The following is a 24,099-nucleotide window of genomic DNA, read 5'->3' as shown; positions in this document are numbered from 1 at the left end:
CTCCAGCCAAAATAGTAGACAGATGATGCTCCATTCAAATAACGATCTCTAGGAAGGGTTCAGACGTGTGACTTGATACCTTTGCAAAACAGAACCTTAGCATCAGTAGCAGTTCCAGAAGTTCTATGTAGAACAAACTAAGAGGCTACCATTTGGTTGGAAGGCAGGGAGCGAGGGGAGCAGGAAAACTTGTCCTGGAGCTGTGTTTGCATAGCAAGTACATTGGGGTTTTTTTGTTTAGTTTTCTGACTATTGTACCTATATTTGGAGCGGCGTGGATAAAGCCCTCCCAAGTCACTTCTTGGCCCCAGCGCTGCACAGAATACCAGAGTTGGAAGGGATTATGGGTCATCAGGTCAACCTCTGGCCCTACATAAGACTCCTGCACAAACTTGCTCCCTTCTCTTCTCTGGCTTCCTAAGCCCTTTACACACGGGCTCTTACATCACCTGCCACCATGCATTGTGACCATCTGTGTCTCCTTTTCCGTCACCGAACCATGGCACTTGAGAACAGAGACAGTTTCTTAATGTGTCTATCTTTGTATTTCACTTTTCTACTCCTAAATACTCACAGAAGTTCTTGTTATGTGTGAATGGGGGTGTGTGTGCGACAGAATGAATGAACAGACAAATGAAGGGACATCTGTGCAAAGTAGTCATCCAGCCCCTGCTTCACTGCTTCCCATGATGGTGAATGCATTACGTCAAGATGGGAAAGATCCATTATCGGACAGTAGAACTGTCAGAAGATGTTTCTGTACATGGAATGGAAATTGGCCTCTCTGATACTTCTACCTAGTAGGACAGTTCTTCCCTTTAGAGACCCAGAAGAACAAAGGTCCTCAATCTAGGGTTCCGTGGAGAAGCCTTATGAAGACCCCTACCCCCAAGAAATGTGTGCAATATGATGTGTGTCTGCCCAGGTGCTTAGGAAGATGGAATCCATTGGTTTCACAAAGGAGTCTATGTTACTCTATATTACCAAATTTTAGAGCCACGCTTCATTTGTTTACTCCCTCTTCCTCGTGAAAATGTATACTAGACAAACCAAGAAGCCTCAAACTGCTTACTCTCTTAGATTTTTCCCTCCTTACTTTTCCAAAGAAAGCAGGTCCCAAAGTTGTTACGTATCTTGAGCAAAACTAACTCTGCTACTCTAACCACAGATGATTAGATGGGGATTAATTCACATACCAAAGTTAAGTATGCACGGGGTGGGGCACACAGAAGGCCAAAGGAAAGGGCTTCACAGGGATTTTGCTCAAAAGGGTGTTCCATATTGGATGGTGATAATTTGATTCATTCAAAGCCTCTTATTGGGGAAGTAAACATCCTGGTGGTACCCACAGTAGGTGGGTAACTTTTGGTTTGCAAGCCTCTTTCTGCCATTTCAAACCAAATTTGAGACAAGTTTCCAATTCTCCAAGTCTTGGAAGCAGAGGGCTTAGAGTGACCACAGCTAATATGACAACGTCCTAGCTACAATAAACTACGAATAAAACCTCTCTTCCTGAAACCTATTAGGGATGACCCTTGGCAGTTTCAAACATTCTGACTAATACACAGCCACTCAACTTTTCAGAAGTGGTTATTATGACTTCCTCCCAAAGTAAAATTTTCTCATTGCTAAGCCATCCTTCATCTATGAGCTACCAAAGTATTCACGTACATTCTCATTTAATCCTCAGAAAAATCCTATAATAGTGGTTCTCAGATTTGGGGGTATAAAGAATCAACTGGCCTCACGTTAAGTACAGATTCCCAAGCCCCCATGTCCAGAGGTTCTAAGCAAGTCTGGAGTGGGCCTTGAAATCCTCTTTTGAGACAAGTTCCTTGAAGACCCTGAGGTCGGCAGCCTGAAGCCCACACAGGAGAACGTTGTCCTGCTGATCAGAATGCTTCCCGGACTCCTCCCGTGAAAATTCTGATGCAGTGGATCGGGGGCTCCGGAATTTACACTTTGAATAGGGCAAGTATCATAACTTCCATTTTGTATGTGAGAAAACTGAGGCCTAGAGAGACTTATCCACAGTCATTCAGCTAGTTGGTAACAGGGGTGAGACCAGAATCCAGCTCTCTAGATACTCAGCCCAGTGCTCTTTCCTTTGGACCATGGAGGCCATACATACACCCACACAGAGTCCTGAACGTAACAGGCAATTGATAGAAAGTTACACTGAGTAGAATCCACGTACTTATTTTCTAGGTCCTAGAGAGAAGAAATGATTTCCACAGCATTTCTGCATCCCACTCCACCCAACCTCACCCCAAGGCAGATAACACAGTGGTCTGCCATAGGGGCATAACAGATGTTTGTGAGACAGTACATTATGATATGATTACTGAATTGTTTACTGCTTCATCAACAACCTCTGGCTTTACTCCAGACTGTAAATGAGCTGCCCAGAACCAAACTTGATGCTCTAGCTATGGTCTGACTCAAACTGAGTGCAGCAAGAGCTCCCGTCCCCGTGGTTTTAAGGATTGCTGCCTGTTCTGGGGAACTGGACCTTGCTCCTCCTGCTAACAGGAACTGACTGCTCTCTTACTCACACTGGGCCCATCTCACTCCTCAGCCTTCACTGTGGCCTCCGAATCCTAGCCTCCCGTTCATCACCAACAACACTGCTCTGCCCATAACCTGGGCCTGAAAGCCCTGGAGAGCACAGGCCACAGATCACGGTTTTCTCCCAGTTCTCTCTGCTTTGCACTATCCCTGGAAATGGCATGGTGCATTCAAAAGATGTCTAAACAGGGATGAAGGACACAGTCCACTCCTACCTCCCCACATTTATAGAGCGCGTACTGTGTGTTAGAGACTTTGCGAGGTACATGAACTCATTACATCCTCACAACATAGGTATGCTTAGTACGCCCATTTTACAGGTTAAGTAACTGGCTCAAGTCACAAAGTGAGTGAGTGGCCCAACTAGGATTTGATCCCAACTAGCCTGGCTCCAGAGACAGTGCTCTCAACCACAAAGCTACACTTCCTCTCCAGGTTAACTCAGCTCTGCCGTGAACCAGGAATGAATTTAGGTATCACTGCGTAGGGATCTTTCAGCACTGGCAGTCTAAACTTCTCTCATTATAGGTAAGGACCAGACCCATGAACATGAGCAACCTGAGAACCAGCTAAGAACAGTAAGTGGTTGAAGAGTAGAAACTTCAAACATAAATGAATAGGTAAGAACTTAAAGCGTTAGTCAAATGGCCTTAGATAAAGAAGAAAAATCCTTAACTATAAGCTTAACATTTAGTTTATCTATAACCCTTCCCCAAATCATAAAAGCATTGACTTCCTCCTAAACTGGAATATTAACTTTCGAAATATACTACCAACTAGTCAACGATTCATATCATTTGAATTAGCTGTGAAGTCTCACATTAGTTAGAATTTTAGATATAATGCCTTTAGAAATCAAAAGAGAGGGTTGCATGCACAGGAAAAGAGAATATTTTCAGACTTATGAGAAAACTTAATGAGACAACTTACTGAGCTCCTTTTGGAGGACCTCCTGGTTCTCCAGAGCCACATGGCAGGACCTCCAAGATTGTCTTGTTACAATGCCTTAGAATCAGTCTTCCATCTCTGGGAGGGTCTGGTCAGCTGCAGGCTGACATCAGCCCTAAAGGCTGAAATAACATTTTGAACCATGAATTTATTTGTCAGCGATATTTCCAACGCACATCTATCTGATGACTCAATGCAGGACTATTTTGAGATGACCATATGTGGGTGTCAAAAGTCAAGAAAGTGCTCGTGATTTAGCCATCAGGAATGATCACCTCAACGGAAGCAGAATAATACCCCTGATCGTGAGCATGAGCTATAGACTAAACAAGGTGCCTTTGGATTTATTTGACAAACCTGAGAAGCCCAGGACACTGAAAGGTGTTTATAGCACCCATCCACCTACACCAGTCACTCCTCTTCCGCTCCCTAGTTAATATCCACATCCTTGCGGTTTCTGCAACTCAAGTATAGCTCCTGGAAAGAGTGTGGGGTTGAGGTGGAGAAGGGTAAGAAGTAGCAAAAGGGGAGTCAGATGCCAGTTGTCCAAAAAGAGGGACTATATGCCTCCTGATCAGTAAATAATGGGTAAGCATGCTAAAGGGCAAGTTAAAAGGGTCAGTGAAATAAGCGAGGGCTTCTGGAGGTGGGGGTGGGGGGGTGGCAACAGGAATCCTCCAGATTGAGCGCCTTCAGGGAAAACCAGAAATGGAAATGTGGGTGAACTGCTAGATTTACAAAGGGCTCAACCCCATGGTAAGGGCTTAAATTTCAGTGCTTTAAGCAATATTTAACAAAGGACTCACCTTTATTGCCACCCCTCCCAGATAGCGTCATTTTAGAGCCCCCTCCTTTTGGAGATGCCCCAAGAACTACAAAAAAACTGTGCTGATATTAGTAACACTACTGGGTTCTCCAGAAAATGCAATTTAAAAAAAAAATTTAAATATTTTTTAACATTAACAAAATTTTTAAATTTAAATTATTATTTAAAATTTGTAAATAGTTTGAAATTGTAAAAGATTGCTAAGCCAGAGAGGAAGAGCTTGAACATATGAATGAATGTTCCAAACAGACAATAAATACCCTAGAATGTGGGAACAAGGCAGACAATTGCGCAAGGTAAACTGTATATATGTTGACAATAAGACCAGCGGCCTCTCCTAACTCTCATGGAGAAAACTACTATGTTTAAAAAGGTAATACTTATAAATGATAAACCACTTGCCCAGCTGTTAGTTCAGTTGATCCCCCAAAATATTCCTATGACATAAGCTCAGGTGCTATTCTTGTTCCCTTTTTACAGATAATGGAATGAGGTTTGAAAGAACAAAGTGAAATACCCAAAAAGTCACAGAGCCAGTATGCAGCTGTGACTTCTCCAAGCCCAACTCCTTTACTCCGTCCTTACTCCTACACCAGCCATTGAGACTAATATGTAATAAACATGCGAATGTAATGCAATTATCAAATCAAAAATTAAGTCAACATATTTTGAATGCCTATTAGGAGCCAGACCGAGGGCAAATCACTGCTCTCAAGGAGCCTGCAGTCTAATGAAGAAGCAGACATGTGAACAGACAAAACTGTAGTTTTATAAGGACATATGTATACAATGTGAAATGGAATCACGGAAAAGAACACCTAACTATGCCCAGAAAATTAGACTACACTGTCCTAAAGAATGGTGGCCAGCGGCACAGTCTTTAAAAAGGAGTCAAAATGTAGCTTTTTAATAGGTGTCTTCCTCCAGTGTTCTCCAGCTCTGATTCTGATGGCCAGTACTAGTTATTGAGAAAGAAAAAAATACTTCTAGGATAGAGAAAAGCAATTCATCCAGTCTCGTAACATGGTAGACATAGCCAACCTCTTTTGCTCAAATGCTGAGCTGACCAAACAACCTTGCAAACTGTATTTAAGAACACTGGGTTGACAATCCATTCCAGCAAAAGGAAATAAATACTCATTATTTATACAGTTGCTATTTATACTGCCAAGGTCCTCTTTTTGTTTTGAATTAATAGACAGTTCTGGTCTAGAAGGCAGTTGTGGGAAAGGTATCCTGAGTTAATTCTCTACACCAGTGCCATCCAATGGAATGGAACTTTCCGGGATTCTGTTCAATAGGGTAGCTAGTCACAGGTGGCTATTGAACATTTGAAACGTGGCTAAGGAAACCAAGGAAATGATTTATAATGTGATTTAATTTTAATTAATTTAAATAGCCACATGGAGTTAGTAGCTATGGCTTCGGCCAGCACAGCTCTAGACCCTTGCTATTCAAAGCGTGGCTTGTGGACCACCAGTGTCTGCATCACCTTATTAGCTTGTTAGAAATGAGGAATCTCAGGCCCCACCTTGGACCTAATGATTCAGAACCCTCATGTTAACAAGATTCCCAGGTGGACTATATACACATTAAAATTTGAAAAGGGCATAGTTACCTCTGAATGAGCTGAAAAAAGGGGGGGGAACAACTGAGCACTGTATCTGTGGTGACCTCGCTAAACCGAAGACACCCACACTTGAGTCTGGTGTCCAGCATAAGGGGACTTCTTGTTTCTTTGTATCTGTCTCTTTTCCATCCCTTAAACATAGCAGAAAGAGGGGAAGCGGGAGAGAGAGAGAGAGATCTCAGCAAGCGCCTGGAACACTGGGTCTAAGAAAAGTTAGTGAAAGATATGGGGCGGGGGTGGGGGGGTGAGGTGGCAATGGCATGTGTTTCTTAGGGACACTTTGCAAAATAAAATGATGGAATTTCCTTGATAATTATTGACTATGGATGATGGGCATATGGGAGTTCATTGTATTATTTTCTCTACTTTTGTGTATGTTTGAAAATTTTCAAAACGACCAAACAGATGTGATTTCAGAGCTGATGTGCGCATGTGATAGCTACACTCCAAGGTGGTCCCTGCCTGTCATCCTCTGCGTAATCTCCTTCCACATTGAATCAGGGCCGGTCCATGTGACCAAAGTGGAGGTAACAGGGGTGACCTCACAGAGCTAAGTCACTGTAACTTTTGCATTGCTCTCTCTTGGATCTCTTGCTCTGCGGGAAGTCAGCTACCATGCTGTGAGGACACTCAAGCAGTCTGGTGGAGAGGTCTTTATGGAGAGGAGCCAAGGCCTCCTGCCAACAGCCAGTCACAGGAGTGAGCCACTTAAGTGAGCTTCTGTGGAAGTTGATTCTACCGCCCCAGTCAAGCCTTCCAATGACTGTAGCTCATCTGACGTGTGACTGAAACCTATAAGGGACCTCCAAGCCAAAATGTCCTGCCAAAATGCTCCTGAATCTCTGACCAAAAGAAACTGTGAAAGACAATAAATGTACATCTTTGTATTAAGCCACTGAATTTGGGGTAATTTGTTATGCATCAATAGAGGACTGATGCAATGTCATTTCAGGATTTCCCACTCCCTGACATCCTCCCCACTCTATCACAGGTGCCTGAAATGAACAAGAAAAAGATCTCTGCACACTATGTATAAGGTAAACATGCTAACACCCTTTTAAGAGATTATGCATTCACTTAAATTCATGGCAAAACATGTGACAGATATAAATTCTTTTTGAAACTCTTAGCAGCCTAATGTATTAAGACATTGATTTCAGTCTTGCTCTTGCTGTTGTAAGAAACCAGAAAGAATAAAAAGGTAATTTCTCGCTCTGGGTCTGCCATCCCAAAGCTCAAGTCTTGAATCGTAAGGTCTGGGCTCTTCTTCCATCCCCCTCACCCCATGCCCAACCCCCAACATGCTATGAACAGCTTCTTGGTGTTTCAAGGGCCACCCTAAAGAAGACCCCCCCCCTTCCTTCATCTTGAGGATTAGGTAATAGAGGAACTATGCTGGAATTGCTCCAAAAGGGGAGGGGAATGAGCTGGCACTGGTTCAGGAAGAGAAAAAGCGGGCCAGGCCCAAGGCTTCAATGACTTCCCCAGGCTGGAAAGGGTTTTGAAGTTTCCAGGAATGGAAACCTGTTCCCAGCTTCTCCGTAGCCCGTGTATGTATGTGTCAGGGGCGTAATGAGGCTTGCTGAATGGGGTCTGAGCAAGTGGGATCCCTGGGACCTGGGCAAGCACCAGAGACCCCTCCTTATCCCCACCCCCCACTCCTGCCTATCTGGCTTGCCGACTGCGGAACTGTGCTCTTCACTGGTACCTCAAGGGTGGTGGTCTAATGGCATCCAGACTGAAAAAACAAAAAATCCTTCCCTAAATCTTTTCCTAAAATTGTGGGACTTCATAGTCCTAGAGAGAGGGGAGCAGGAACCTCCGATGGTGACTAATAAATTTCCCGCCAACATTGACAGGCGGGAGCTGAACCCGATTTCTTTAATTTGTAAAATTAAAAGACTTGTTACGCTTCTTGCCCCGGAGTCAGTTGCAGCAAATTCACTTCAGTTAGAGCCACTTTTCCTGAGAGTGGTGTTGGTAAGTAGGAGGGGGTTGGGGGGTAAGGGGATGCAAGATGTGATAGAGAAGTCAAGGGGCCAGATCTCCCTTCCTTACAGTTTCCGTCACCAGGTCCCGACCCCCGACACATTCCAAGAGAGACTGACCCTGCGCGCTGCCGCGGGTCGGGATCCGACACAAACACACGCACGTGCGCCCCGCCCCCGCGCGCGCACGCGCCCCGAGGCTCCGGCGGCGGCGACGGGCACGCGCGCGGTGCTGCTGCCCCCACGCCGCTCCCTCCGCTGGGATCGCGGCGCCTCTGTCTCCCTGCACCACTCCACGCGGGACCCGCGGACCCGGAGGCGGCGGCCGTGGTCTGTGGACTCTGGGGGGGCGCAGCAGTTCAGGCGGCGGCGCCGGGAGGGGGGCGCAGCGGAGCTCGGCAAGTCCCCGGGAGGCGATGTCGCCGGGCGCGGGCCCCTGCGTAAGCCGGGCGCCGCGACAGGCCGGCCGGTGAGGCGCCGCCGGGGGAGGTCGTGACGGAGCGCCCGGACCCGCCATGGGCTGAGACACGTCTTCGCCGAGCAGGTGCAGTGACCAGAGGTCCCCGGGGGAGCCCGCCCCGACAGGCCCAGGGGACCATGAACCCTGTTGGGACGCCCCTACCCAGCCGGTGCCCTGTTGACCTTCCTTCAGCAGCTCCCCGAAGGCCCTGCTGACCCCGCCTCCAAACCGGCCTGAGCAACCCCTGTAAAACTAACAGTTTCTGACATCCCGGGCATGCCTCCATCCTACACTCCTGTGGCCCGGCCCAGCAGGCCCTGTGCCCACCTCCTCTGGCCCAGTATTTTGAGTCCACTGCCTGCACAGTGCCTGGGACTACCCGGCACCTCTTTCTCTTCTAGCCCAAAGGGGGAGGGGGTGCGGGAGTGTCAGGGTGATGGGGAGGAGGATGGAGGAAGACCGAGGGCCAGTCCTTTCCTCCAGCGGCTCTGGTGACCATAAACTCATGTTTTCAAGTCTGTAGTGACAGTGACTCTTCTTACCCCGCCAGAACATGCCCGGGTGACTCCCTCCCAGATCTTCCTAGTGGCCTTCCTCGCCCTCCCCAGTGACACTATGCAACCCCAGCGGGACCTGCGAGGCCTCCGGCTCCTGCTGCTGCCCTGGTTCCTGCTCCTCTTTGAGGTGGCCAAAGCTGGCCGACTGGTGGTTAGCTGTCCTGCCGCCTGCCTGTGCGCCAGCAACATCCTCAGTTGCTCCAAGCAGCAGCTGCCCAACGTGCCCCACACCCTGCCCAGCTACACCGCGCTGTTAGACCTCAGCCACAACAACCTGAGCCGCCTGCGGGCCGAGTGGACCCCCACACGCCTGCCCCATCTGCATTCCCTGCTGCTGAGCCACAACCACCTGAACTTCATCTCCTCTGAGGCCTTCTCCCCAGTACCCAACCTGCGCTACCTGGACCTCTCCTCCAACCAGCTGCGGACACTGGACGAGTCCCTGTTCAGTGGACTACAGGTACTGGAGGTGCTGTTGCTGTACAATAACCGTATCATGGCAGTGGACCGCTCGGCCTTCGAGGACGTGGTCCAGCTGCAGAAACTCTACTTGAGCCAGAACCACATCTCCCGCTTCCCGGTGGAACTGTGTGGGCTCCCCAAACTGACGCTCCTGGACCTCTCCTCCAACAGGCTGAAGAACTTACCATTGTCCAACCTGCAGAAGCTGCCCGCGTGGTTCAAGAATGGGCTGTACCTACACAACAACCCCCTGCACTGCACCTGCGAGCTCTACCGCCTCTTTTCACACTGGCAGTCCCGGCAGCTGAGCTCCGTCGTGGACTTTCGGGAGGACCTGTACTGCGTGAGCTCCAAGGAGCTGCACAATGTCTTCAACCTCAACTGCAGTGAGTACAAGGAGCGTGCCTGGGAGGCCCACCTGGGCGAGACCTTGACCATCCATTGTGACACCAAGCAGCAGGGCATGACGAAGGTGTGGGTGACGCCAAGTAATGAACGGGTGCTCGATGTGGTGGTCAACAGCACAGTGACAGTGTTCGAGAATGGCAGTCTGCAGATCAAGGGGGTGCAGGTTGAGGACGGGGGGGTGTATACCTGCTACGCCATGGGGGAGACTTTCAATGAGACACTGTCTGTGGAGTTGAAAGTGTACAATTTCACCTTGCACGGACACCACGACACCCTCAACACAGCCTATACCACCCTCGTGGGCTGTATCCTCAGTGTGGTCCTGGTCCTCATATACCTGTACCTCACCCCGTGTCGCTGCTGGTGTCGGGGTGTCGAGAAGCCTTCCAGCCACCAAGGAGACAGCCTCAGCTCTTCTATGCTTAGTACCACACCCAACCACGATCCTATGGCCGGCGGGGACAAGGATGATGGTTTTGACCGGCGGGTGGCCTTCCTGGAACCTGGTGGACCCGGGCAGGGTCAAAACGGCAAGCTCAAGCCAGGCAACACCCTACCAGTGCCCGAGGCGACAGGCAAAGGCCAGCGGAGGATGTCAGATCCAGAATCAGTCAGCTCGGTCTTCTCAGATACGCCCATTGTGGTGTGAACAGGATGGGTTGGTGGGGAGATTCTGCCCCAGGAGAGGTAACGCACCCCTGAAGGATTTGAGGGGAAGAGAGGGCTGGCTGCCCAAGGGAGTGGGTTCCCCCTGACCTTAAGGGAATTGGTCATGGTTACAACAGCAGGCAAGACCCCAAGCAGGGTGTGGCCGCCATGATTTCCAAATATGGATATATTCATCCTCAGGCAGATGCTACACCCCTACCCAAAGCCCTGGCATTGGTGGAGGAAGAGGGGCGTGTCGGAGTTGGGTGAGAATGAGGAAGGGGTGGGGGGAAGAGCAGATTCCCTAAACTTTTCCGATGTCATCCCTAGCTCCTCCAGAGAAAATCATTTTGGGGGGAAAATCACTTTTTTTTCTATCTCTGCCCACCCACACCTGTGATGGAGGTGTGTTGGGGGAGCTTCCATAGGAGCTACATTGGGGAAAAGCTGTAGTATCTTCTCTGGCCAGGAAGTCACACTTCACAGCTGGGGACATTGGAGACCTTTAGAAAAATGAGTCAGGAAAAGGCTGAGACCTCAATCAATAACACTCCCCAAAGCTGCTGTGAGACTTTCCACTAATGCCTTCCTTTTTCCCGATGGCTCTGGGTGGATGGATCTTTGCAGGAGCCTGTCAGAATGGCAATGATATGAGATGTGGTATCTGTGCCTCGTCCTGGGACCAGTGGCACAGAGGGGTACAACATGAACTGACGAGTCCGTGTCACAGCACAGGTAGCAGCACAAAACTTGTAGATGGGGGATACACTCCAGATTGGCTAATTTTCTGGTTGGCGAAACCCTTGGCTAGCATTTGGCTCCAGCACCTGTGTGTCAGACTGGGGTGGGGGGTACTGAAGGCAGAGCTATTACAGATGCCTGCCAGACAAGGCCACTTCACACTAGGAGGAGGGTAAACCAGCCTCTCTTATGTAGCATCCAGCTGGACCTACCTGGCTTTCTGTGTATGCCGTCTCTTCATTCAGTCTCCTTAGCAAGCTCAGGTGGGATTCTGAGTTGTCCCTAATGCTGCTCAGCAGAGGGTAGAGTCCTGGAAAGTCTGGTCCCAGCTGGGTTAGACTGAGCTTGGGGATGGAGAGGACCAGGTATGTATCTCCTCTGTGTTGACAAAGCTGCCTTGCTCCTCTCAGAGATCTCACATCTGCCACAAATCCAGAGCATGGGATTCCATCATCCAGGAGGGTGGAATTGGATGCTACTTGCCCTAGAATGGCATTCTGGAATGTGGCTTAGAGTACTGCCTCTCCACAAGGTTCCAGGCAGTCTTGTAACAGAGACAGTCAATGGTACTAAACTTTCAGAAGGGAAGCTCTGCCACCTCCATCCCTTTCAGCCAGAGGTCTGTGCAGTTGTGGTCATCAGGCCAAAGGAACTTAAGAATGGGCCCAACATTCCACTCCATCCAAGGTTACAGAATACTTTGGGTATGGAGATGGCTGCCCCCTTTTAACTTCTCCCTTTGACTAGACTCTAGGTCTTGGGAGATGGCTGCTCTGAGCTTTGGCAAGGGGACGAGCAGGGCAGAGGTGAAAGTGTTCTCTGATGCTGGTCTTTTTCAGTCTCTCCCCTCTCACCAAGTTCCTTGTCCAGTGGAAGTTCTCCAGATTTTCTGGTGTATTGAACTGCTCCTTAGATTCTAAGAGGTATCATTTATCTGCGGGGCAGGGCTGCTTGCGAGGAGGGCCTGACTCCTGCTACCTAGTAAGATTGGGGAAGGGGACTGGAGCTTAACATCTTCCCCTCGCCTGCTCCTGGGAGGTCAAGACTGCTGTCCATCCCTTATTAGTAACCGCGTTTTGTTGAGAGGTGCAGCATTTCCCTCGAGTACTTGCATGCTCAAAGGTACGCATGCTTATAGGTATGCATGCACACCAGCGCCTTGCCTCCCACCAGGACAGTGGTTCCTTAGTCCCACTAATGTCCATTTTCAGAATGGCCTCCACCTATGTTCACAACTTCACGCACCCAACTTTCTTGCCCTATAGGAGAGACAGTGATCACGCCAGGCTCCCCAAATACAAACTCTTAGACTTTTAACTTCTGAACTCTCTGAAGCTTCACCCACATCTCCATGGTACTGAATAACTTCTCTGCAAAGCCTGGACGTAGGAGAACCACAGGTTGAGGACCTTGGGAGAAGGGATGATGAGGGGCTAGTCCATTCTTCAGCCTCCTCAGAAACCTTCCTTGGATTAAAAACAGTATCTATGAGAAATGAAAGTATAGCTAGGTCAATGAAGGATCCAGAAGGAAACTGGCAGAGGACCAAGCAGCTTTAAGTTGCTCTTCCTGTTAACTGCCCTAGGGAGGCAAACAGGAGGGAAAAGTTGTCTGGTTAAATTCCAGAGATTTCTGAAGATTTTGTTACTGAAGCTATGAGAACCAGGACTCCCTCCGCAGACTTACAAGGGAGTCTGGGAAAATGTCACCACCATGCTGCAGTATCCCCTCCAGGAGCCATCTAGGGCTCTGAAAAATCTTTCAAGTGAATGTCAAAGGAAGCAGGCCTTCTGGGGCATTCTAGCTGAGTGCGTGAGGACCAGGAGGGCCATTTTCTTCAGAAGTCCCACCCAGTTAGGGAATAAGAAAAGGCCCTGATGCTCCAAGTCCCCCTGTTTCCACTAGCTTGGCCCTAGGTGGAGAGACTGGAAGATGTGCCTGGCTGATCCACCATGACACTGAACTGATTAGCCTCTGCCATGGTTTCAGCTGTCGAACCCAAAGGTCGCTTTCTACTTGGAGGACTTGGTACTCAGCATATGTAAGCTCACGAGAACCCTGGGTAGGAAACTGCCATATCTGGTTATGAGAAAAGGCTGAGAGATCATCCTTCCCCTCCTCCCACCCACACCCATAAACCAGACGTGTCTCCCAGGAAGCAGGTGTCCCTGGAGACAGAGTACGACAATCTGTCCATGGGACTATTTGTGACCTTTTTTCTTTGCTTGTATTTATGGGTCTCCTAGGAAGGGCCCAGGAGAGGGAACACCCCAGCTGGAGAGAGGGCAAAGCCAAACTGATTCGTTTTTCTGTGTGTTCTTACCTCTGTACTACCTTGTAGTCCTGCTGGCAAAGCAAGCTGGCTTCCCTGTGTCCAGGACGCTATTCCTCCCCCCTGTGTATACCCAGGCTGGCAAACCTTGGAGCCTCTGGGCTCTGAAAACTAGACAATGATCATTAAACCTGGCTTGAGTCTCTGTTCTGGCATAGTCTGTGACTGATTTCTCTCTTCAGCCTGTGGATGTGGGGGTTCAGTGTCCCTCTGAAGGGTGTGAGCTGTGTAAGGAGAGAATATTGAAATGCTGTTACCAGGGCATGGGTAGAATCCGTATCTAGGCATTACGATAGACGAAGCGTTGGCAAACTTGTTCTGTAAAGAGCCAGAGAGTAAGGATTTAGGCTTTGCAGGCCACACAGTCTCTGTGACAACTAGCTGTGCCGATGTAGCAGGAAGCTGGCCCCAGACAGCACATAAATGAATGAGTGTGGTACTGGTCCAAATTGTATTTATGGACATTGAAATTTGAATTTCATGTCATTTTGAGTTTTTTCAACTATTTAAAATGTAAAAAACTCTTATGAGCTCACAGACCATACCAAACCAGGCAGCAGGCAGTTTGGGCCAGCAGACCCTAGTTTGCCAACCCAATAGATAGATTCTCAAAAGAAATGTCACTGACACTTTTGTAGGAGTTTAGAAATTCCATGACTCGGGGCAAGAGCCTGTAGGTAATGAAGGCTTCCTGGATCCCTGGGGAGGAGGGTGGCCTCCCTGCAGAGTTCTCTTAAAAGTCTGGCTCAAGCCGACTAATTGTATTATGGAAAAATGCTTGGACTGGGTTAAAAGAAATGGGGGAGAGCAGCTCACTTTCACAATATTTTGATTATTACCAGTATATTTTCATGTTGTAGATGGTAACCACCTTAGTTTGGCTGAAAGTTTATTCATCTAATGGGCAGGTTAATATTCCTTGACAGTTCATGTGTCCTGGGCCATACAATGGACAGAGAAACAGCTTCCCCACTTTCTTGGTACAGACACAGCCCAGCAGAAACCGGACTGGATTCTATGGAACTCTGAACATGCAAATTCTTTGTCTCCTCCATTGGTACTTCTGGAAGGGCACTGTTATGGTAGATTCCAAAAGGAGAGGAAATGGGTTAAGGAAAAAAGAAATTAAAAGAACCTGAATTTGAATAATTACCTAATTTCTTACATTGAAAAAATCTTGACCAGATGGCAGCCCTACGGTCTGGACAATTGTCTTTTTCTCGTTAGGAGAAACAACCAAAGTGGTGAGGGATGGAGACACCTTACACCCAGCCACATCAGTCAAATCAACCTTGACAGTCAATAAAAGGACAGCTGTTGATGCCACAGTGCCCCATAGTCTACATTTATAAGCATTTTTCATCTTTGCAAAGCAGTTTTTGCTCTGGCTGCGTTTGGCCAAGAGGATGAAACTGGTAAAAAGAACAGGTCTGGGGCAGACGACTGGGAATGACCTTGTGGCCTGTGCCAAGCCCCGTCTCTGGGCCTGAAAAGTTTTTTTAAACTTTTATTTATGTGTTTTTTCAGGACTCATCAGCTCCAAGTTAAGTAGTTATTTCAATCTAGTTGTGGAGGGCGCAGCTCACAGTGGTCCATGCAGGGATCAAACTGGCAACTTTGTTGTTGAGAAGCTGAGCTTTCCAGCTGCCCCAGGGCGGGAACAGTTTTGATACTTCTCTCTCCATCATCCCAAGAAGTCCATGGCTGCATCTCCCCACAACCCAACCACAGGAAGTTCCCTAGATTCTGGCCAAGACGTGCAAGTTTGTTTGCCGTGTCTTGCAGCACTTCCCCTAGTTCCCGTTAGGGTGCGTTTCAGGGGAGTGGGTGAGGGTAATGTGACAGCTGCCTTTGAGCACAGAAGAGGATCGGCCAGCCTCGTCTCTTCTTCCTGATCCCTCAACTCCTTCCCTTTCTGCAGTTGGAGTTCTTGTAGCCCTTATCTTGTCTCCCAGGAAACCACTGGTGAAGCTTCACTTTGCCCACCCACACAGCAGTCAAGGCTCAGGCCTGTGCAGCAGGATGGTTGGCTCTTCTGGTCTGCCTACAATGAGCTTATGCTGGATGCTTCCTCTCCTGGGCAGAGAGAGGAAGGCTAAAGCAGCTGCCACGTGCAACCCCTTCAGGTTTATACATCACTGGGTGGAAAATGGCAAGTGGTAAAGATACTCAGACTTGCCCTGGTCTGCCCTAACTAGTCTACATCAGCCTGGTTACTGCCCCAGAATCAGAGGGCATGGAACCATGCCTTAGAGGAGCAGTCTTCAGGGAGCCAGGATGTGGAGCCCTGCGGGGGACTCCTAGGCACCCCACAGCGCTGGAAAGCATACGGTCAAGAGTCAATGACCCCAGTTAGGGGTGTGTGCACGAGCAGGTGTGCAAACACACACTCAGGTTGCAGAGCACTGTAGCGCCAGAGAACTCTGTGCTGCTTCCCCCCACCTCCCACTGCTCCCTCACTGGGCAGAGTTTGCTTTTGTGTGGGTCTAAACAGGAAGGTCTAGCCCAGGCCTGTATCTGTAGACAGCACCATGAGATAACTGGGAATCTGCCTTAGAGAGAGAGAGGTGTGGGGGACCCCTCATGTATACTCAGTGAGACAGAGTTGAATTCTCTGGTACCACAGAATAGCCTGAAGTAGTAGCTACTTAACCTGCTTTTAGCAGAGGTTTTAAAAATCACCTGGGAAATTCTGACAAAAGCAGGTAGATAAAAAAGTGGGGCTCTTATTCGCTGTACAGTAGCCAAGCCTTCTGGGTGGCTGCGTAGGGGGAAGGTTGTCTTGCGGTCATGTGTGTCTGCTTTGAGCTTTGCCTGGTGCTGGCGTCTGTGTCACACCGCCCTCCAGGGCACTCCTCAGGCACTGTCCTGCCCGTCAGCTGTGTCGTCCCTGTGCTTGTACTGCTAAGAATTGCCCACAGTGCCTGATGAGTGTTTCATTCGTGGATTGCAGGGCAGGAAAAATCCCAATTCAGATAAAGAGATGAACACTGCAGCCTCTGAGCTTCTGTTACTCTGCCTCTCTGTCCACTTTAGGCCGAATGCAGGCTGTTCTCAGACAAATGGAATGGAAAGTATCCTTCCTCTAATTTAAAATTTAAACAGAACTGCTTTCATGGTGTGTGCGTGTGTGTATGTGTATAGTTGTATGTTTTAATTCCTTTGAGATGACTGTGACCCTACTCCAAGAATCTGAAACAAGGAAAGAGAAACCAACCTGTGGACAAGCCTGGCCTGAAGGCCTGAGCAGGCGTGGCTCAGGCTGTGGCATGGGGCCCAGGTGGCACTGCTGTGTCCCTTACTGCTGCTCTCCCCTCCCATCCTGTCTTGTCCCTCAGGAGAGATTTGCATGGACTTGTGACCAGCAGCCCCAGACCAACCAGCTCCAAGAACTCCAGGCTGGACCTGGGGGTTAACCGCACTGCCTCCCAGATTTCCTAGGAACCCCATGACTTGAAAACACCAGAGAGGCAGTGCCTAGGGCAGGCTGCACTGGTCACAGCCTGGGTGCCATTCCTGGCAGGAGTGGATGAGAGCTGACCTTGCATCTAGGAGGGACTGTGTCTGTTCTCTTGTGATGGCAGCAGCAATATAACCCCTCGGAGACACGGGGACCCTAAGCATCATCCATCCGTGTTTACTGCCTCCCTCAGAGAAGCATACAGCCCAGAGCCAGGCAGGGGGTGGGGGGGGGAGAGAGAGAGAGAGAGAGAGAGAGAGAGAGAGGCAACAACATAGTGATACCACCTGTTTACATGTGTTTAATGCTTTGAACTTTCCAATGCCAGGTCACATGCATTCTGTCATCTCACCCTCACAACAGCCCTGTGAGGTAGGTCGAGCAGTAAATGATTTGCTCATGGCCACACCAGTGTGAGGGGCTGAGTAAGCCCACACTGCACGTTTCCTCATTCCCAGGTCAACACTTTTCACTTCATGACGCACAGGCTCTTTCTGCCCACCAGACACAGGCAGCGGGAGCCCCCCTGCTCCCTAAGCCTGCAGAGGACCACCAAAAAGGCTGAGGTCAGGCGTCAGGACCGGAGGTGTGCCCTGGAGGCCGGGACAGGTAAACAGAAGGGAAGGCAGCAGTACTACTAGAGGGTCAGGTCAACAGTCCCCACCGCTATACCTGTGTCAGCGGGGCACACACTGTGTTCCCTACATCGTGACCTCTGTCAGGTGAAAAGGCCTTATTCGTTTACTCAGAGGCATCTCAGGACCCGCTCCCAGAGGACAGAAGCCTCACGCCACGGCTGGGAGGTGAGACTCCTGACCCCTCCTCCCTGCCACAGCGCTTCCCATCTGTGACACTGCAGCCCAGGAAGAGGGGGAAGGCGAGGGCTGGCGACTCAGCCTGCAAGTGCTTAGAGATCTGCAGCTGAAAGGCCTCGCCTGCTCGCCTAATGATTATTATTAACGCTGAACAGGCCTTGGCACCGCAGCCAGCTGGCTCGGGAGGATGCCCAGATCTCCCACAGTGAGGTTTTAAAAACAAGACCCATGGCAGCCATGCACGGGGGTGGGAGGGTGGGGACAATGAGAAAGAAGGGAGAGGCCAGTATCCCAGTGGGGCGGGCCAGTCTGCCCTGTGAGAGGGTGAGGAGAGAGGAGGCACCGGCTGGCAGGACTGACCAGCCTACCTTTGATGCAGCTGAAGAGCCAAGAAGGTGAGGCTGGAAGACTTCCCCAGAGGCAGAGTTCCTGCCATTCGACACCACCGCCAGCTACTGTGGGGCTCAAGAGGGCAGGGGGGTTCCAGGAAAAATGGGGGCCTCTGAACCCAGAATGGTTGTCCTATTACCATCTGGATTTTGATGCAAAAACCTGTCTTTCTAATGTCCTCAAGGTTGAGTCTGAATATAATCATATTTAGAATCAGGACTTAGTGAGCCTGATATGCAAATTTGTGCAAATGACATGCCTTTTTTTTTTTTTTTTAATTTGAGCACCCTGCCTTTTTTAAAAAGGCAAAACCGGCTGACTACTAGCAGCTTTCCTTAGTCAGGGGACAAGGACAAAAGGGCAGCCATTGGCTTCTCCCCCGAGGCCTCTGCTTCATCATTAAGGTGCCCAGCTAATATCCCAGATGGGGAGATAGGAGGAGGTGGGGGGAAGAGAGCGGGTAGGGAGGAGGAAATACACACGCAGGGGGCACATGCAGCCGGCAGCCACCAAGATCCCAGCTGGAGGACGAGTGCCCTGGCACTTAGGTCTAATGGTTGTCCAGCTGCCGCCCCAGGATGTGAGGGCAGGTGGTGATGGAGGGAAAAACACAAAGAGGGGAGGGGAAGTCTCCCCAACAATCTGGCCAGCAGGGAAGCAGGGCTCCTCCTGGTGACCTACTCCCTATGCTGCAGTCAGACTGCCTAAACAGGAGACCAACTGTGCCCTCCTCGCTGCCCTGTGCCCCTGCCCTTCAGGTCTACTGGTCAGACAGGCACAGCTGCAGCCCCTTCCTCCTGCAGAATATAAATGACTTCCCCCTTCCTCCCAGGGCTGGGAATAGACATCAGCTGGCACAGCCCACGCAAACTGCCGGCTGTCAGCCAGCCTGCCCACCCGCCCACAACACCCCACCTCCCACCCCCACGCCCCACACCACCTGGGAGCAGGAAACACCTCAGGCAGGCTTTCTGGCATTGCCTGTTTGGCTCAGAGCAACCTGGTGAACCTTACCCGGCCTCTCCCTGCTGAAGACAGGGTGAGACTCCCAGCACTGGCTGTGACGAGCAAAGAGGAAATGAACTCCCCGGTTAAAGTGACCCCAGGTGAGAATCTGCTCTATGCAGCCTCAGTAACCATCTCTCCCGAGTTCAGACCACCCTGAGTACTTTGAGAGGGGAGAAAGGGCACTAAGACAGGAACAATCACCCTCTGCACAGCAGGGCCCCCTTTAGCTGCTCAGGGCTTAGAGATGCCATCTGACCCAGAAGGAGCCCAGTAAGTCCACTCAGGACGCTTCTGCCCTTGCAGCCCCCATTCCCGTACTGCTGAATCATACCACCCAGACAGGTCTTGCATCTTCGAAAGACCGGGAACATCCAAAACGCTGCCATCTAGTAATGCTTACCTCTGCTCCCAAGACAGGGAGCTCCAGCCCCTACCCCTCAGGCCTCCCAGAGTCCCACTGAGCTGTCTCTCCCGGCCTGGCCATCTTCAGTCCTTGCCATGATCTATGTAGGTCCCATCTCCCCACCTGAGCCAGATCACAGTTAACCAGCCAGCATCCAGCCCTCATTGCTGAGGGCAGTTTGAGGAACTACTTTCAGTTTGGAACAAAGAGGGGTCTCTGCAGGGAAGAGGGCCCAGGCCTTATTTGCCAACTGGTACCAAACTCAGCCTGCTCCCGGGTCAAAGAGCTGGCAAGAGATGACAAGAGAGGAAAGCTTAGCTGACAAGGTAAGACAAGGGCCCAGAGTGACCCTGTTTTCCCTAGATCAGAAGAGCCCTGCTCCACTTCCTTGGTTCTTATTTTGTTCTAAAAGCTTCGGAATAGCTCCACGAAGCTGTGTGCTAAGGCGAGAACCTGAGCCCCAAGAAGGGTAAACCACGAGATGCGCAGGCCTCCTTTGCCTCTGAGAACGGACGTCAGGGGAAGGAGCGCACCCAGGCCCTGCAGCCTCAAGCCCGGATCCTGACGTGGGCTGAAGGAAGACCAGCGGGACCCAGAAGCCCAGCCAGGAGCCAAGGCTTGGGTAAGCCAAGGCCTTTCTGCTCCTCCCAAAGTTTTAAAGTGACTGTAGTGCCTTTACTGTCTTGGAGTTCAGCAGACCCTCACCTGGGCTCCTGCTCTCCGCAGTGCCTGATCCCGTGCCCTGGGCCACGGGCCAAATCAGCACAGATTCCTGCCGGGCCAGGAGGGCAGACCTGTCCCTCCAGAGGGTTAGGGGATGATGAATGTAAGAACTACATCCTGAATCTGCTGAGTGGTCCAGCCCATGGTCCAGAGCTGGGCAGGTGTTCTGTGACACCTACCTGACAGACACTGAATCTGAGAGATCATTTAGAAATACTCATTCATTACACAGATGAAGAAACTGAGGTCCTGAGACACGTGACTTGCCTAAAGTCACGTGATAGAGCCTAGGAGGACCATGACACCTAAACAAGACCCATGGGCTCTGTCCACTACAACACACGGCTTTCTCAAAAGTGACCCAGGGAGCCACAGGTGCTATTCCTAAGTTACAGGACCCCAACTCTTCATCAGGGATGTAAGAAATGACCACACCACCACCCCCACCACCACCACACAACCCTTCTGTCTTCCATCAAGAGTGGCGGCTTCAGGATCAAGCTCCCCATCACCTTTTACTTGCATCCAGTACATGCCCCCATTTCAGCCCACTGAACCATGTCTACAATCGCTGTGTGGGTTTCTGCAGCCCTTGGCCCAGCTAAGAAGTACAAAAACCCTACCAATTTGGGAGTGGATCCCTTGAAGTTCACCAAGGGAACCACTGACGTCCAGGTCAAGTGTCCCATCTAGATTCAGAGTTTGGAGGCACTCACATTTCCATTTTCTTCCTTGGCAAGTAGGAGCTGGAGATCTGGTGCATGATGACCAAGGCTGGATAGAGGGGCAATGCCAGGCACAGGTACCAGGCTGCACCTTTGATCTGGGCCTGGAACCACACTGAGTACATGGCCAGGAGCACCGTGACCGTAGCCATCAGGTAGACCACCAGTCCACATGTCAGATGGTAGAGCTTGAGGCGAGCCACCCTTGAGACCCTGGCTGCCCGGGGAAAGAGGAGGCAGAGCCCACACAGAGCTTGGCCGCCAGTGGCCAGCAGTGTTAGCGCCCCTACCCAGCTGTGCCAGGATACCAGGTGGGGCAGCTCACTGCGGGTCCTGCTGGAGACGATGAAGCCCAGGCCCAGGGCTGCACAGAGGATGGCTAGGGTCTGCCCCGCCCAGTGGAGTCCGATCCGGGCCTTTCGGGAACAGAAGAAGAACGGGGAGTGCTCAGGTGAGAAGAGTAGGATGGCCTCAGCCATGCAGAGGCAGAACTGTGAACACAGGAGAGGTCCAGTGAGCCTTAGGCCCAGCGTGGAGGCCTAAGAAAAAGGAAGTGCTCTCATACATCCAAACAAGGAGGACAAAGGGTGGGGGCTAAAGAACTCCTACCAGGACCTCACAGGTCAGCATTGCCAGGCACGAACGCTTGGGTGGAAGTCTAGTCATTCAGGCTGACATCATGCCCCCACCCCCCTCCTCCACAGACAACGACTCCCATTTCTTGGCCAATGGAAACAGCAAATGTTAAGCTTCCCCTTGAATTGTGGGGGAGGAGTGACTAGATATAACTCCTTCCACTTCCTCCTTTCAGGCCCTAGTGGAGAAACACCGTCCATATCCTCCCACCCCCTTCAACCACCTGATACTACCTACAGCCCAGCCCTCCATGTTTCCCAATCTCATAGGTTGCAGGGGCAGATGGGGCCCTGCCTGTTTCTCGCACCTCTCTGAGCCTTAGCAAGGCTGAGCCCTCTGAAGGCTGGATGCGTCCCTAGGGGCATATCCAAACAAATCAGTTGCAGGTAGAAGCCCAAACTCACCGCCAAGGCCATGAATACAGGGTGCCAGGAGAAAAGACCTAAGAATCAAAGAGAACAGACTGACGGCTGGGCACCACTGTTTACGCCCCTGAGGCTGGCTGGAGCCCAACGAATCTGGCTAAGGGGAAAAAGTCATTGTACTATCCCCTACTATTCCTAATCAGGAATCATGACCTCAGGGCGAAGTGGAGCAGCCAAGGGGCCTTAGGGTGAGCAACTAAGAGGACAAACATACACCAGTTGGGCCTGGGTTCCCCACTGAGCACCTCGCAGCTGTCAGCCCAGCCTTAGAATAAATCCCGCCTCCCTCCTTTAGTTGTACTCTACGTAAAGGGCTCTGCTTTTGATAATGAGTTTAGTTCAGTCGTCTGCTTCTTCTCCCCAGCACCCACAGCCCCCTCCTTCCAGGACCCACACCCCCGGGCCCCGCCCCACCACACCCTTACTACCCTCCACAGTCTGTACCGCCCCCACTGCTGGGGTCCCTGCGCAGCGCGCCCAGACGCTGCCCCTCCAGCATCTCGGCTCCGCCCCCTTCCCTAGCCCCGCCCCGCACTCACTGGTTCCTGGCCGGGACAGCACAGTCAGAAAGATGGTGAAGCCCAAAGCTACCAGATGCGCCAAGATCCCACTGCCTCTCCGCAGCCAGCGAGTCAGTCTCGGCTCCCTCGCTGGAGCTGGAACCAAACCTACCTCCAGAGCCTGCATGGCCGGGCCGGGCCGGCGCACGCTCCCAGCTGCCAGAACGCGTCTTCCGGGTTTGAGAACGCGGAGGCGGCCGCAGCTGCGGTGAGGCTCCTCCCCCCGGACGCCGCCGGCAATGCGGCGGGTTCGCCCACAGCGCCCTCTCGGGCCTGGGGGGAAAGCGCGTCTGCCCCAGAGAGCCCCTAGGGCAAAGGGCACCTGACAGCTCCTGACCCATTGTTTTCTAAGCCAACATCATTGTATCTTTATGTCTACAGGGCTTACGTCTCATGTAGCCTTGGAAATTACATTGATGGCAACTGATTTCACCCAAACCCCAAATCACAAATTTGGTACACTGAAATTTGAGCAGTTTTCCAGAAACACAGGATTTCCCTGGCTGCCCACTATCTCCTACCACCCCTTCTGTCTTGTTAAGGGAATAAGATTCTTCCCTGCCTAAGGGAAGGAAAGGACAAGGCCTGTGCCTAAGTGAATTCAGGTTTCAGGACCAAAGGAGGGAGATGCAATAGTCTGATACTCTTCACCGTAGTTGTCCCCAATGAGATAAATAGAGGAAGGGCACTCCCAGGCCTTGCCACCTCCACTGTCTGCTCAGCCCTGGGGAGCCAGGCCTCCCACACCAAGGGAAGTTCTGTAAATGATCATACCTTTTCCCTTCCTGCCTCCAAAAACGGTGTGGTTCAGCTCAAGGAAGCCTACCTGGCAGAGGCTGTACCCCTTCCTTAAGGGCAAACCCACAGGCCAGGGAGAGAAAAACCAAACAGGCTGCCCCAAAGAAATCACGGACATCCTGAGAGCAGTTACCAACTCAATTCAAGCTCCCCCAGTGGTGGAGAAAATAAGGCGGGAAGGGCAGGAACAGCTGAAGAAACTGAGGCAATTAATTCAGAGATGGGATGGAAGCCCAGGGTTGCTGGAAGACCAGAAAAGGGCCATAGGCTGACTCCTACGTACCCTCAGGGCAAAGATCCAAGAGTAGTGTCAGAGGTGTGGCTTCCCTCCCCGCCATCAAGCTTCCCTTCCCAATGGGACTGAAGTAGTCTCTGGGGTCAAGATTCTGGGGAGCCTTGCTCACTCAGAGCCACAGGCTCCTCATCCTGTCTAGAAAGAAGACTCCCCAGTGATACAAACCCCAGATATTTCCACACTGTTTCAAGGGACAAAAATATATGAGCATGAGACTTTTGTAGGCAAGTGATGGGAGCTGGAGTCTGGCTATCATCTCAGCCTCCTCAGGACAGTAAGGACACTCATTTTGT

At 50.8% G+C, this 24,099-nt stretch overlaps 2 protein-coding genes across 3 annotated transcripts; one reads left to right on the top strand and one right to left on the bottom strand.

Moving 5' to 3' along the window:
• Positions 1 to 8,188: 8,188 nt before the first annotated feature.
• Positions 8,189 to 13,713, top strand: AMIGO1 (adhesion molecule with Ig like domain 1). The gene is made up of 2 exons (XM_019730497.2): positions 8,189 to 8,504; positions 8,971 to 13,713. The coding sequence occupies exon 2, from the start codon at positions 9,036 to 9,038 to the stop codon at positions 10,494 to 10,496; it is 1,461 nt and encodes a 486-aa protein (XP_019586056.2). The 5' UTR covers positions 8,189 to 8,504; positions 8,971 to 9,035; the 3' UTR covers positions 10,497 to 13,713.
• Positions 13,714 to 17,309: 3,596 nt separating this feature from the next.
• On the bottom strand, positions 17,310 to 24,059 carry CYB561D1 (cytochrome b561 family member D1). 2 transcript variants are annotated; one of them, XM_019730502.2, is made up of 3 exons: positions 22,826 to 24,059; positions 22,133 to 22,170; positions 17,310 to 21,583 (listed from the first exon to the last, which is right to left on the bottom strand). In XM_019730502.2, the coding sequence occupies exons 1-3, from the start codon at positions 23,052 to 23,054 to the stop codon at positions 21,080 to 21,082; spliced, it is 771 nt and encodes a 256-aa protein (XP_019586061.2). In that variant the 5' UTR covers positions 23,055 to 24,059; the 3' UTR covers positions 17,310 to 21,079. The 2 variants fall into 2 exon arrangements, with proteins under 2 accessions (XP_019586061.2, XP_019586062.1); XM_019730503.2 differs by having other exon boundaries at positions 22,693 to 22,950.
• Between the last annotated feature and the right edge of the window lie 40 nt (positions 24,060 to 24,099).

This window comes from Rhinolophus sinicus, linkage group LG14 (genome assembly GCF_036562045.2).
Source record: "Rhinolophus sinicus isolate RSC01 linkage group LG14, ASM3656204v1, whole genome shotgun sequence".
Taxonomy (NCBI): Eukaryota; Metazoa; Chordata; class Mammalia; order Chiroptera; family Rhinolophidae; genus Rhinolophus; species Rhinolophus sinicus.
Note: the sequence above shows the minus strand (reverse complement) of the source record. Positions and strands in the feature narration are given on the sequence as shown.